Consider the following 14,525-nt stretch of genomic DNA (forward strand, 5'->3'; position numbering starts at 1 on the left):
TTCAAGGTCAAATAAGGTCAAATGTGGTCAAATCTGCCATAGGTATGAGCGACTTTTTTGCGTTTACACGCCGATAACTCAAAAAGTTACCGGCTGATTTCCTTTTTTCTTTCGCTATACGAAAAAATACATTTTTAAGTATGTATGGTGAATTTCTAGTTAATCCAACAATAAATACATATGGCAGTTAGAAGTTAGAACTTAGAAGCATGGGTGGAGCTTTCTCAGGCAAGTTGGTGGGGCCAAAAGTCGTCAAACCTATAATGTCCGATTGTTAAGTTAGATAAAGTGCAACATTGAATAATATTTTTTTTTCATTACAGTGTTAACATTTTGTATTACACAGACGTTTCAAAGCTCCTCATTGCGAGAAGATTGGTTTGCTAAGCAACAAAGTCCTACAAATCAGCGTAAGTTGGTGGGGCAAAACGTTTAGGTATTGCCTATTGGTGCACTCATCAGAAGCGTCTCGTCGCGTTATTTTGTTTGCTGCCTCGCCCGTTTCGCTGCGCCTCGAGCTATGGGCTATGGGTTATGGGTTCTCGAGCTATGGGCTGTTTTCCCGCGCCCCGTAGGGGGGGGGGGGCGAAACGGCCCCCCTGTCCTTTTCCGTCAATATCTCCTAAACGGCTGGAGATATCGCCACCAAACTTTCAGGACCCCTCCGGGCATCAATTTTACACATTGTGACCAAACTTTTTTTCAGAGGCTATGATAGGTTGGCCACAAATGACGTCAGAATGACGTCATGTTCTGCCATTTTCGACCCAAAAAAGACCTTCGCGAGAAGAGCTGTCAGGCCTACAGCTTTGAAGATAAAGAAAAATGATCAAGACATAAAAGGTGTAGAATTGACAGGGCTACAAAACTAATCTCTCGGATTTTTGCAGTTTTTGAATTTTGACCCCCAAAAATCAAAAATGCATTTTTTTATATATTGGCCTAAAAATTCAAAAAGTTTTTTGAGTTTCGAAAAAACGGAATATATGTGATAGTACCTACCGTCTTCTATCTACATACCAAATTTCAGATCAATATCTCCTTTTTTGGCCAAGTTATAGCGAAAAAACTGTTCAAAAATGATGACGTCAAATTTTCAAACTCAATTTTTGGCAATTCTAGACCACGTAGGGCAAACCAAAGACCACCATTGGACTTCCCGTGACGAGCTGCATCGAATGGATACCCATTTTATGCAAAAATATCAACTTTGAAATTTGACCTAATTTGACCTGACCTTGACCTGACCTTGACCTGACCTTCACCAAAACGTGACCTAGGCTGGCCCCAAAGGCTGTCTAACCCGCATAATCGTAAATATCATGTAAAATGGACCATAAAACATGTATCACACGGCACTTTCATATTGTGACCCCCGGTGACCTGACCTCGCTGTGACCTGACCTGGTATCAGTGACCTCAGATAGCAAAGTATGTGTTTGACGAACAATGTACCATCGATGGTTTTCAATAACTTACCAATTTACTCGATTATGTGTTGCGGTTAGGGTGCTACTGCACGTGCGCACGTGCAGGGGGCGCTTCCAGATCTCGAGAACGGCTGGGCCGATTGCGCTCAAATTTGGTACACGGTTGGAGACCGGTTGGTAGGGTGCCGTGCAAAAGTCAGTTTGGACCCCGTCTGCACGTGCGCACGTGCAGAATGCCGCTTCCAGATCTCAGGAACAGCTGGGCCGATTGCGTTCAAATTTGGCACACCGCTAGCGACCGGTTAGAAGGGTGCTTTGCACAAGCCCGTTAGAAGTACCCTCTCGCCCTTCCACACGTGCAGGACTCACTATCTCGCTCGCTCGTTCTTCGCCCCAAAAGGCGTTTTACTGGTGTATAATATAGTCTGTCGTAGACTATATATTCCGTGGTGACGGTCAGGGGCACTACATACAAGCAGAGCACCATAAGCCGGTGACAGGGCTGACATACCATGTTTTGATAGCATGACGGAAACAGACTTTTTGGGTAGCCAGGAAATCGCATGCGAGAGCCTATTCAAATTCTTACATCGGCCTTTATATGCACAAGTCGCATACAGGTACAGGATTTGGCACACGATTTCCAGACTCGAAAGACTGTTTGGAGCCAACGGAGGAAGGAATGAGTGAGTTAAAGGGACCCTCCCACCTTCAAAAAAGTTTATGAATTGGCATGAAAGTGATGTCGCTCGGTTCAGAAAGAGCGAAAACGAATATCTACCAAATTTCACCGAAAAATATTCACCGGTTTTCAAGATATTAGACTTTTACTTTTGTTTACTTTTTTGGGATCTCCGCTGTTTCTAGCGACTTTATTTTAGAAGTGCGGCGTTTGCGGCAGATGTTGCGCGCAAATAGCATATACCACCGCGTGCTACAAAACGTTTTAGTCAAACATTTAAAAATCGTTAGATATCTGCGCTGACGTCACACATTCAGAGGGGTATTCCTAAGCATTAGCCCCTCTGAATCAAAATGCTGCAATTTTGAAATTCAATATTTCCGATTTAAGACATTTCTCGATGTTGTGAGTGCCGAAACCGGTAATTGTGAGCCAGGGACCCCATTTTGGCTATCTCAACTCAAATCTAATGTTAAGGTGGGAGGGTCCCTTTAAGTTGAAAGTATTGATTTGGTTCAAAATGATTATGTCGATATCTTAGTTATTTAAATATAAATATCTTATGACGAGAGCGATTGGCATTTTTGGTATGCAGTGTTATTCATTGAAAACTGGTGGGAGCGTTTGAGTCTTTAATTTAGTGGTCGCCGCTTACTAATCATGCGGCATACACGCCGCATATAACCACCAATGCCGCAACGCAGCTTAGATTTCGAAGTAAGCATTTAACCCTTTGTAAGCCGTAAAGTCACGTGGTATTTTGTGAATTATATTTAAAGTTGCTTTAAAAACCAACATAAAGAACAAAAATATTTTGGATTTTGTTTTTTAATTTTTAAAATATTATCGATTTGCCATTATTCATTCCTAAAACTTGGGTAATGAAGTAAAAAAGAAGAATGAATCCCATAGTCCCATGACCTTTGGAGTATCAACAAGATGTTTTTATTTGTGACACGGGGACGATGGGAACCGTAATCAAAATCCCACACAAAACAACATCAACATCGTACATTACCATTACTGGCTCGTCAGAAGGAATTTGGCTGTTTTATGTCGGCTTATTTTTGGTTAATTATTGGTTAATCTTTTCTTTGTTTCATTCGTTGTTGGACTGGAATAAGTGGGTTGCTTGTGGGTTGTATATCAATATCATGATCACTCACAGCTTTTTGTGCGTGATGGAAGAAATGTAAATGTGTTTGTCCAAGTTAGATAATGCAAAGGAGGTCGCAGAAGTTGGAGATTACCTTGGACATTCAGGCGGTTAGTATGCCATATTGCATGCTTTTATTTTCTGTCAGACAGTGATGGATGATTTTACTGGCAAGTTTCTTGTCTTTAGGACTCAGCCAGCCATGCTTCGTAGCAATACAGAGGCCTGTTTCACCACAAAATATTATGGAATATTATTCCAAGACACATGCTCAGTAAAGAACAGTGGGCGGAGCTTCTGAAGTATGACGTCACAGTAGAATATTCTGCCACAGAATGGCATGACAGATTTGTGTAATATTGATTGTTTTGATAGTAGGTACTTAACGTGGACACCAGTCAGGGAAACTATGGTAAAATCTGCTATTTTTAGCAGTCTGCTATTTTTAGCAGAAATCTGCTAAAAATGGGTACCTACGCATGTGACGTCATCGTACCCAAATATAGCAGATTTGGGTACGGCCCCATACAAAAGCAGATCTGCACCCTAATTGAAGCAAATGCGCATCAAATGCCTGGAAGAATCATGATGAGAATAGTGCTGAGAGTGTTCTCTGCTATTTTTGTTCAGATCCGACTATTTTCAAATTCATTATTTGAAAATAGTCGGATCTGAACAAAAATATCAGAGGACATTCTCAGCACTATTCTAATCATGAATCTGCCAGGCATTTGATGCGCATTTGCTTCAATTAGGGTGCAGATCTGCTTTTGTCGGGGGCCGTACCCAAATCTGCTATATTTGGGTACGATGACGTCACATGCGTACCCATTTTTAGCAGATTTCTGCTAAAAATAGCAGACTGCTGAGAATAGCAGATTTTACCATAGTTTCCCCGACTGACACCAAGCGATTTAAGCATGGCATGTTTCTTCCTTGTGAGGATGTAATGGGAGATGCAATGGTCTGAGCTGGTGAGTTACCACCAAGGTTACCACCCTACAGTGTAGTTGGGAAACATTTACAGTATGGTGTATTGTAGTGATTTTCTTGTGAAATCAGTTAACATTAAGATTTTAAGTTATTGCCACATTCGGCTGCTGAGCAGAATATTCTGACAGTGTTTTACAAAATAAAATTGCCATCCAGAGTGTGCAACACCACCCAAGAGGGGATATCACACTCACACCCAGCATATGCTCTTCTGGGTGCGAGTTGGATGGCACTGGATGAAATTTGTATGCAGTATTTTTTAGCAATAAAAAGGTACCTACTTAGTCATATGGCAGGACAAACAATATTAGCTAGTCATGGTGCCTATAGTCTGACAAATCTAAGAGAGAACAGAGTTAAAGCATGGATTAGAGATTCCTGGATCGGCAACTCTCCGTCGGCGCCTTTGATGTAAGCGACCACGGCTGGCCACCTAGCGGCGGAGTGGTGAAGCTTGGTGAGATAGGACGGCGGAGGGTTGGGCGCTAAACCCTATGGTAAACTGCGGGCCAAGCTCAATCGAATTTAGGGATTGAACGGCTGGGTGCGGTGTGTTAAAACGAAGTTATGGTGTCGGAAACGTCCAGTAAGTCCATATTTGTCCTCAACGAAGTAATCGGAGCATTGGGGTAAGACATTTTGCCTCGGTAGAGGACATGCGTGTGCAGTCGCCAGGCTCTTATGCCGGCGTAAAATGCACGCATCGCCATCTTTTGAAAACACACTGTTCCATCTTTTCCATCCTCAGGATAGTCAAATCCTATTCCTCCACGCCTCAACCCCCTGATCCAGGCTGGACGGGCAACTTAATCCCATGCGGGCAGCCGTCTACTGGAGCACACCCGTAGCCGGATGTAGTGAGTAGTCAGTAGTGGGGGGGGGGGGGGGGCTGGTCGACCCGTCCATTCGGACGGGCTCAGCCCCGGCGACTCACTAGAGTGCCTGCCAAGACCAATGTCCCAATGTAAGGTCAAATCGGGTGTTGACATCAGGTCAAGGTCAGATCAAAGTCACTTGGGTCAGGAAGTTGGTTGAAGGAGGCTGTGTTGCATACCTTTTATTCGATTCAATAGGTCTTCCTGAGTCCAATCCATTGATGACTTTCGCGACTCGCTAAGCTAACTCGATTTGATAGGGAGTAATTGACGAAGAACTTTGATTACCTTGTTGACGTCACGCAAGGTTAAATAGATAGTGCAAAAGTTAAACATCGTACCTCGCACGGAGCGTACAGTTACGATTTCATGCGATTCGCATGCGAGATACCTAGTCTTAGATCATTTTCGGCGCCAAAATAACAGTTTCCATAGTTCCCCGCATTGACTTAGAGGCTTATAATGGTGAGGTCCTGTAAGCGACCTGACCTCAGGTGCCCTTTAAGAAAAATCAAATATATACAAGTGAAGAGGTCTAGGGAGCAGGGCTGCGGAGTCGGAGTCGGTCGAAGTCGACAGTCCTGACCGGAGCCGGAGTCGGAGTCGATTTTGCGAACCGGAGTCTAGCCGCCGAAAATCCAGAGACTCCGCAGACCTGGCAAGGCTGCAGAGTCGGAGTCGAAGTTGAAGTCGGTCGGAGTCGACAGATCTGCCCGGAGTGGGAGTAGAAGTCGGAGTCGGAGTCATCGAAAATCCATCGACTCTGCAGCCCTGCTAAGTTTCATCTTCAAGTGAAAATCGTCTGGCACTGAGGGCGTTGCGAAGTTGCAGCATTGAACTATTTTAGGACCGTGCAGAACGGCAGAGGTTTACGTATGACGTCATAGGTCAGTGACCTGACCTGACCTAAAAATGTGGTTGATGTCACAAGGTCCGGCTTGAATCAAAGGCCTGGTGTTCCAAGTTTCAGCTCTTTATCACCAGCGCAATCCGACCAATCGCGAAAAAACCGTCAGGGTGGGGCGACGCCTGAGTGACCCGCCCCCCTCCCCGTCGGCCGGAGAGGGTTAAGATGTTGAAGCTAAATGCTTCTCAACACATAAAGATCATGAAAAACAGTCCCGTTATCCTTTATGAGTTGAACTTCGAAGATAAACTGCTCAAAAACCACCCAACCAACCCGTCCCATCATTGGAACGCATAGCCGCCAAACACCGGCGTCCTATCTGGAGTTGGCGCATGCGCACTGCGATATTTGGTCGCGAATCGAGGGAGAGTTGCCAATCCAGTAAATACTTCATCCATGGTTAAAGCACCTGAATCACTTACCACATGTTTTTAACACTTGAAATGGATGGTTCAGAGAAATTTGTGTGAAAAGCTGTGAGAGAAAATATGTTTTCTCAGTATAGATAGATGCATTATGCATATGCCTCAAGAGCCATTGCACTTTGAATCCATTCTTTCTTAGGTTTGTTAGACTACAGATGATTAGACATCCCTTGTCTAACATTCCTAAACTGAAACCTTGCTGGCTTTGCTGTTCTGCATCCTTTAATGGCACCGGGGGGGGGGGGGGAGGGAGTTCATCAGCATACTATCCCCTTTGCGCTTGACCTTACCTTTGTTGTTATCAAAAGAATGATCTTACCCCTAAGTTATATAGAGCCTTGTGGAAAAATGAGCTAACCATTGCAGCTATCCATGAGAGGTAGGCAGGCATGTTTGGCATGTCAAAACATGTCAAATGCTGACTTTTCACTGGCTAAATGACAAAGTTCAGATGGATCTCAGGTGAGCTCAGCTGACCTTAGAAGTCCTGGACACATAAAAGTCACATATGAAACACTGGCTGTGAGAGACCATTTGAAACATAGATGATACCTATTCACCACTCTGAAATTACTTTGGTTTAGGACATCCCCCATCACCAAAGAGCTGACTGGTATTGCATTGGTACTCATCCATTGGTACAACTCATTCACAGCTTTTTCATCTATACTGCTTGGAATTGACTGCTGGTGGTTACATTGCACTCTAAGGCTTCTGTTTTTCCTAATAAGTCACTATTCATTCTCATCTGTAGAAAACTTAAAAGCTTCTATATGTGTCAGGACTTAGGAGAGGCTGAAGCTTGATTTTAAGATGCTGTTTTGCAGGTTTCTTGCCCTGGAGTATGGCTTTCCAGCAGGGGAACAACATATCTCAGTATCTGCATACTGGGCCACCACATACAGACTCGAGAAGCAGCGCCAGTCTTCCCACTGATGTTTCACGAAAAATTCATTATAGAAAAGGTAAGAAAAGAACTAAGCAGCCATAGCATTAGTATCTCCAAATTTTCTTGAGGGTCTTGTGTTTGTCAAAGATAAGTGAGTATAGGTATGAAAATAAATAGTCAGTATAACAGCAACAGTTCCAAGTTCACGAAGCTGAGTTGCATCAGTCATCTGTGTCAGCAAACTTAAGTCTTGTTTATTCGCTGTTTTTCTGATCATCCATGAACAGCACAAAACTTTAATTGATGGGTTATGGCTGGTTTGTACCATCTTCAATCTTCATAGAAGGTGTTCTCTGCTTCTGACCATTCTCTCTATGGGCACAAAATGAACTTGTACCTAACGCGCCCTAAAGCCCCAATAAACAAACAATGAATGCTTTCACCCTCTCCTCCTCTGCCGGACAGGTGTTCAGTCACGTATTTCAGCTGGCCGAGCTGGATGACATCCTGGACCGCGAGGTGGTCTACATCGAGCTGGTGCAGCGCGCGCCACTCCAGCCGGACACGGTGCTGGCCTCGTTCGAGACGTCCGCGCGCGAGTTCCTGTTCCCCAACATCACCACCACGCCCCAGTACTCGGGGGCAGATCTGGACCTGCTCATGGAGCCCACCGTACACTTTCCGGTCAGTGCAGCGCGCCCGGGCGGTGGCGGCTGCTTCGTTACCCATCAGCTGTGAAATAGACAATTTTTTTTGTGTGTAAGATTGTGACTTGGGTGATGCAAGCTGATGAATATTATGATATTGGCAGGATGTTCTCGGAAAATGCTATGTTTCGGCGCTCATTCGCTCACTTGGATTTCCTGCTAACATTCTTTTTTATGAAATAAATATCCGAATGGTCGGGTGGATATTTAACAATAAGCATATACAAATGACCAACGCTGCTGTGCCTTTCCTCTGCAAGAATTCTCTTCTCAGCCCTCTGTAAGCGCGCTCGCTGTCGCTGTCAGGGTTTCTCTCATTTCTCTACCTCCGTTGTACCCAGTGCTAACCATCACTATTCTCTCGTCTGCCAGGGCTCGCTGTCTCCGCGACTGGAGGTGTCCACCAAGACCACCGCTAAGGAGGTCCGCACGTCCATGTGCCGCTCGCCGGCTCGCAGGGCGACACGACACACCAGCCCCGGGCGCAGCGACGGCGCCGTCGTTAAGGTAACGAGAACCCGCTGATGGTCCGCTCTGTGTCGACATTGGTTCGACTCGTTCGTACTTTTCAGATAGTTGTTTGTGAATATATTCAGCTAAGTGTAACGTGAATCCATTTATTCCAATCGGCTCCAATTTGTTCGGGGTAATATTGCGTTTTTTTATTCTCATGCCTATCCCGCATCGTCCTGCTTTCTCACCACCATTTCTGCTCTGTCTCCCTCCATCCCACTCCGTACCTAGTCAATGATATACCCCACTGCCTCCATCCCACCATGTCTCATCCCGCTTTGCACCACCCCTGGCCCTGCTCCGTCCTGCGTCTTCTGTTGTACCGTTCCACCCGATCCCGGGCCGCCCGCCTGACCGCTCCCTCAGCCCTGCCCGTATCTGTCGGACCGGTTGTTTTGCCGGCCGCGGCGCGCTGCGTGTCGGTCTGATTGCTGTGCGTGCCGGGCCGGTGATGCTCGTGTCCCGCCGGACGGCGGCGCCCGGTCCCGGCGCGTCCCGTAGCTGTCACTAGGTCACCGATCGATCCCCGGCCCCACCGGCGGCCGGGTCGGCCTGTCCCGCTGACCCGACGACGATAGAATTCCGCAGCGGCCTTATTTTATTCATAGATTCTCAAAATATTATTTTTGAGAACGATTTGGTGCCGTTGACGGTACACTCGGGGGCAGATTGATGTTCCACCACTCCCTACCCATCGGGCGATCCCATGGCTCAGCACTGGCTGCTGCCAGTGTTCCCTGCCCTCAGCACTGCTCAGCTGACTGCCTGCCAGTGCCCACTGGCAGCAGCCAGTGTCAGTGATGAGCCATGGGAGCCCGATAGGTAGGGAGCGGTGGAACATCAAACTGCCCCCGAATGTACATCAATGCCGAAACTTGCTTCGATTACGCCCCGCAAATATTGCAGCAGCGCTCCAGCTGGATATTTTGTGGTGTGCAAATGTTTGATGGTAGAGATAAAATATTAACACTCAACAAAGTGGGTGTATGTTTCATGTACATTTTAGGACTCTTTAGTACCATTTCCCAGAACCCTTGTGTTTTGTGAACAGTACATTGTAACATGTTCTAACAACGGAAAACGGGACGTGCGACAGATAATGCTACATTATTTATCGTTTTAATTGTGGTGGTGTACCATGTATAATAGAGGTGCATGCATAAAATATGTAAATATTCTGCATCGTAGCTTCAATTCTTGGGATGCCATGGCCTTGCTTCACGTTTTATAGGTCCGGTAATTTTGACATTTGGACTGGGTTTGGGGGATTTGAAGCCGGACAGCGTCGCTGTGAGTGACCAGTGTTGTTATACCCATAGTAGGTATGGGCTTTTACAGCAAGGCATGTCCTCTTTTCCTATGCATATTGTATATGAAGGAATTATTTATTGGCAATTGATCATTTCATTAATAATCAAGAGCTCTGGTTATCATGTTTGGTGAGTCATTCCACTGTGAGTCGCATTTTGTAGATATTCTGTACAGTTTTCGCTTGTCCATTTTCCCTAACTTGTAAGCGATTTTGAGTAGGTGTAATAGCTGTCGGGACAGCTTCAGTGCCGGCTGTCTGTAGCTGCAGCCCCTCGCCAGGTACCGGGACACCAGTTGACCTAGCCTGGTTCCAGCTACTGTAGTCAGGACTGTGTGGCCAGGCCGGCTGACTGGGCCCTGTAGTTAGTCCGTAGTCGTACAGACTCCATACAGTCTCCTGAGTCGTCTGTCTGCCTGTGCATCCGTGTCTGACGGTGGATGGCGCGCCGCAGGCAGCCCCGCAGTCGCCGCCGACGCCGCGCCGGCCGCCGTTCGTTTGGCGGCGCGCTGACACGGCTCTGCTGGGTCGGCAGCCGGGCGCTCCGTCCGGCCGCCGGCCACCGGCCCTGCCGCGCTCGCGCAGCCTGGGCGCGCTGGCCGGCACCGGCCGCGGCCGCCACTGCCACTGCGCCTGCGCACAGCGGCCGCGCAGTGCTAGTGCCGAGCGGGCGTCCCGCGCTCCAGCCGCCACCGGCTCCCGGCAACGCTCCCGCTCCCTGGAGAGGCCTGACACCACCGGAGCAGGAGCGGGAGCCGTCACCGGCCGCAGCGAGCTCCACATGCCGCCAGGTACGGCGCCGGCGGAGAGGAGTGGTGGCATCGGGCACTTGGCGCGGGGAATGATAACGTCGATGTAACCGGGCGCTACGCTATAAAGGATGACGAAACTTTCAGACTTTCAGATGTTTAAATGCTGGACTACATATTTTCACACATCGCTGCTTCTGAAAAGAATGACTGACGCAATGATCGTGTGATACACCATCGATTACGACCTACCTGCTATTGAACAGGGAACACTTCACTTCATTGACGCAGCTCTAATTTGTCGAAGTGGACTTACGACTTCCAGAACCCTTCACGTTTGTCGCCTCTTTCCATCGACTCTATGCCCCCTGAGACTCTTCTGTGACCGGCTGTCCCCTCTCCTCCAGATTGGTGTTACGTATGCGGCGCCTATACCACCCACCACCGCTGTGCCGTCTGTGAGGCGTACCGGCGCTACTTTGGCCGAAACTACCCCGGTCACCATCACCTGGACTGCTGCAATTGCTACTGCCCGGTATGTGACGCTCGACAGAGGCGGCTGTAGGTAGCCCGGCCCTTGAGTGGACAGGGAGGCTACGATATGCGTTGTTTAGTCCGCTGTGTAGTATCGCGAACATTTGTCACAGTTGATAGTAACATATTCTGCATGAGCTATGACCGTGTCGTGATTCGCCAAAGTTTGTGACTGGCTCCGAGTTACAGCCTGTAGGGTAAAGTGCAGCTAATGTGCTGAAATTGCCGGTCTCCAGCGCTGAGCTGTGTTGGCTGACGTCTGTGTTCACTGTTGGCCAGGTGACGGCGCCAGCCCCGCGCTATTCGAGCCGGTGGCTGCACGACTCCGACTGCAGCTCCGACGACAGGTGAGGCTGGAGCGAACGATGACACTTATTGAAGACGGGGGAGAGATTGGTGATCTGTCTTACGGGAGATGGGAGAGCGATGGTTTATCTCACGGGAGACAGGGGACAAGTAAGAACGGTGGTGGGTCTCGCGGTAGGCCGTTAGTTTTACTTTTGACATCGAATACGTAATTGGACACTAAATCATCAGTTTTCAATTTGGGACAGGGCTCTGAGAGTGTGCGTCGGTATGCCTTGTATCGGCCATGGATTACCTTTGTGCCACTAACAGTGCAGGCTGGGTCAGCAATTGTCGCATTTTCGGGCATAGTCAGCGAAGCACGAAACATGATTGGGAAGTTTAGGCCATACATGCACTTATATGTCACATTGGGAAGGTCCTCAAAATGGAACTCCAAAATCATGCTCCCAGGGGTACCCGTCTATCCATCTACCCTGCATCACATTTAAACTCGCGCTAACCTACTCTCCCTGCGCCCCCTCTCCAACAGCTCGGCGGGCCGACCGTGGCTGGACCCTCCTCCACCAGTCGGCTGCACCAGTCAGCGCCAGGCCTACTACCAGAACATGGAGCAGCTGTACCGGCGGCTCTACCTGCAGGCGGCCCGGCGCGCCCGTCGCGAGGCACTGGCCTCCTGACTTCGGCGCCATCGCCGGCTGTGCCGCCGCTGCTGCCGGCTCGACTGCCGCTGCTGGCTGGAGGACTGAGCAAGCTAGACATCCGTCGGTAGGGGAAGGTCCGTCTGGGTCCGGTGAACTGCCTGGAGCTGACGCCGGTGACCGGCGAGACAGGACGGAGGTTTGGCTGAGCCCACGCCAGAGGAAGGTTGATACCATCGGCGCCAGGATCTCCTCACGACTGAGGACCCGATCTCCGGCTGGACTAGTAGTCTCCCGTCTCAGTCCGGCCGCAACGTAGCCACCCGGACCGTCTCTTCAGCGGCTGTCCTCGGCCAGCCCGGTCCTCCATAGCTCTCACTGCCAGTAGGTACCGCCATGACGCCAGTCAGGCCCGTCTATCCAGACGAAGGCTCCATAGCTGCCCGATTCCGAGGGACGGGCGGGGTGCGGCACTGGTCCTTCCCACATATCAACAGAGGAACGAGACATCCATGTCTTTACCTACTGCAGGTTAGATTGGTTTTAGATCTGCATTGTTGCATGCTCGTGGATTGCGCTTGCATTGGTTAGATAGCTGTGCATTGCACGCAGTTTGGTAGGACGTGGTGTAAGTCAGATAAGCGTTGCCCGCTGGCTGGTAGTTGTGTCATGGAAGCTGTTGAGTTCGAGACCGGTCCGTCCGCTGTTCCGTCCATCCAGGCTGGTGTGTGGCTCGCCTGTACGCAGGTCTGGTATTGGCTAGTCAGTGCTCTAGGGGAGATAGGGCGTCGTGTGTAGCGTAATAACGGCTAGAGACGTCTTGTGCCGGCTTCCCGTACGCTAACGTGTAAGTTTGTGCTTTTAGAGCGATTTAAGGCTGACGATGCGATTGGACGAGAGGTAACGATACGTTTTACGATCCTCGACTTTACACGAATTGATCCATGCGATGCGATATTCCATTACGAGACCTTTTTATATATGTTTGATATGCCTGTATTCTGACTAGTTCCAATTAAAATGATGTGTAACATTGATTCCGGTTCAATATTTCTAGTCCATGCGTTATTGGTTAGAAAATCTACGATCCACGCATAACATGCGTGTTCTTACGAGTCATCTGCATACATTTTTGCATCATTATACATTTGTATTGTTATATTATTTAGTCCTAGTATGACGATTGGTTGTTGCCGTCTGATATTTTACCAGCCATTATTCGAATTATGCGACATGTTTCGAGAGCGATGCGTAGTGAGTCGAACCGTGTGACATTTATTATTTGTGCTGTTGTGGGATTTTAGGCCTGTACACATTCAGCTGTTGTGCTGTTGTCAGCCGAAATAGGCTCCACCCACCGTTTCTGGCTGACGGAGTTGTACACATTCGGCTGATGAGAAATTTCAGCAGTGGCTGGCTGTCTACAAATGTGGCTTTGTAAACAAATATATCGTCTCATATTCATGTCCTTTATTAATACAATATTTTAATAGTTAGGTATATTATCAAAATATTTGCATATAGTATGCAATGGAAATATTTAGTCTTCTTGCATTGATAAATAATTATGAAAACAAAATAACGTGAAAAGCATCTATACAGTGTCGAATTTTCATTTATCTGCAGTACTTAGTAAAAATGTGGCACGTGATTTGTTTACATGCGCCACTACCAGTGTCTAAATGCGTCATTTATGGCTTATGCTGACGGCTTGGCATCTCTGCACTTGCTTTCTCCTGGCAGCACAGCTCGTCAGCCTATGCTGCCGTCAGCAGAGAGATGACGTCATGTTGCAAGTGCAACATGACGTCATTAATTTTTCAGCCAATAAGGTGAACGTTTCTCGGCTGACAACAGCACAACAGCTGAATGTGTACAGGCCTTTTATTCGTCGTCCACCTGCCTATTCAGTTTTAAATCATGGAGAAAAATCATGGAGCACGCTCCTCCCAAGCTACAGGTAGGGCCTAATCAAGAGGACGTTTTCATTTTGTCAGTACCACGTTTCTGGCACATACCTCGTTTAATAACAAAAAGTGTAGCAATTGTGACGAAATTAGCTCAGAGTTCCCGCGTAGGTACCGCATAGGTTGCTCGACCTTCTAGTCACCGTTTTAGTCACATGCGATGCCATTGTTACGTCGTTGTTTAATTTTATGAGCTGGCACCACGCACACGCCCGTTTACATGTTGTGCGATTACTGCATGAACTGAGACTTGAACACCAATGTGGAAGAACAATAAATCTGCACGAAACTGGGCTCGGAATTCTCTGCCGATGGGTGTCATTTCCCGAATGTCCTGACACATGAAAAGCCTGACTACCGTGACGGGTGCCAGTGCCTTGTCGTAAGGAATTATCTTGCTACAATACTGAGTTACTTAGGACTTCCTTCAAGAGCCCCTAAT

The 14,525-nt window shown here is 47.8% G+C and overlaps 1 protein-coding gene across 3 annotated transcripts; it reads left to right on the forward strand.

The window, feature by feature from the left end:
- Positions 1 to 2,990: 2,990 nt before the first annotated feature.
- On the forward strand, positions 2,991 to 13,580 carry LOC122392177 (spermatogenesis-associated protein 6-like). 3 transcript variants are annotated; one of them, XM_043386813.1, is made up of 8 exons: positions 2,991 to 3,378; positions 7,296 to 7,433; positions 7,823 to 8,041; positions 8,437 to 8,571; positions 10,341 to 10,677; positions 11,043 to 11,170; positions 11,449 to 11,516; positions 12,008 to 13,580. In XM_043386813.1, the coding sequence occupies exons 1-8, from the start codon at positions 3,331 to 3,333 to the stop codon at positions 12,153 to 12,155; spliced, it is 1,221 nt and encodes a 406-aa protein (XP_043242748.1). In that variant the 5' UTR covers positions 2,991 to 3,330; the 3' UTR covers positions 12,156 to 13,580. The 3 variants fall into 3 exon arrangements, with proteins under 3 accessions (XP_043242748.1, XP_043242833.1, XP_043242913.1); XM_043386898.1 differs by having other exon boundaries at positions 2,991 to 3,235; XM_043386978.1 differs by having other exon boundaries at positions 2,992 to 3,378; positions 10,422 to 10,677.
- Positions 13,581 to 14,525: the final 945 nt, after the last annotated feature.

Source organism: Amphibalanus amphitrite, unplaced genomic scaffold (genome assembly GCF_019059575.1).
Source record: "Amphibalanus amphitrite isolate SeventyFive unplaced genomic scaffold, NRLGWU_Aamphi_draft 000003F_arrow, whole genome shotgun sequence".
Classification (NCBI taxonomy): Eukaryota; Metazoa; Arthropoda; class Thecostraca; order Balanomorpha; family Balanidae; genus Amphibalanus; species Amphibalanus amphitrite.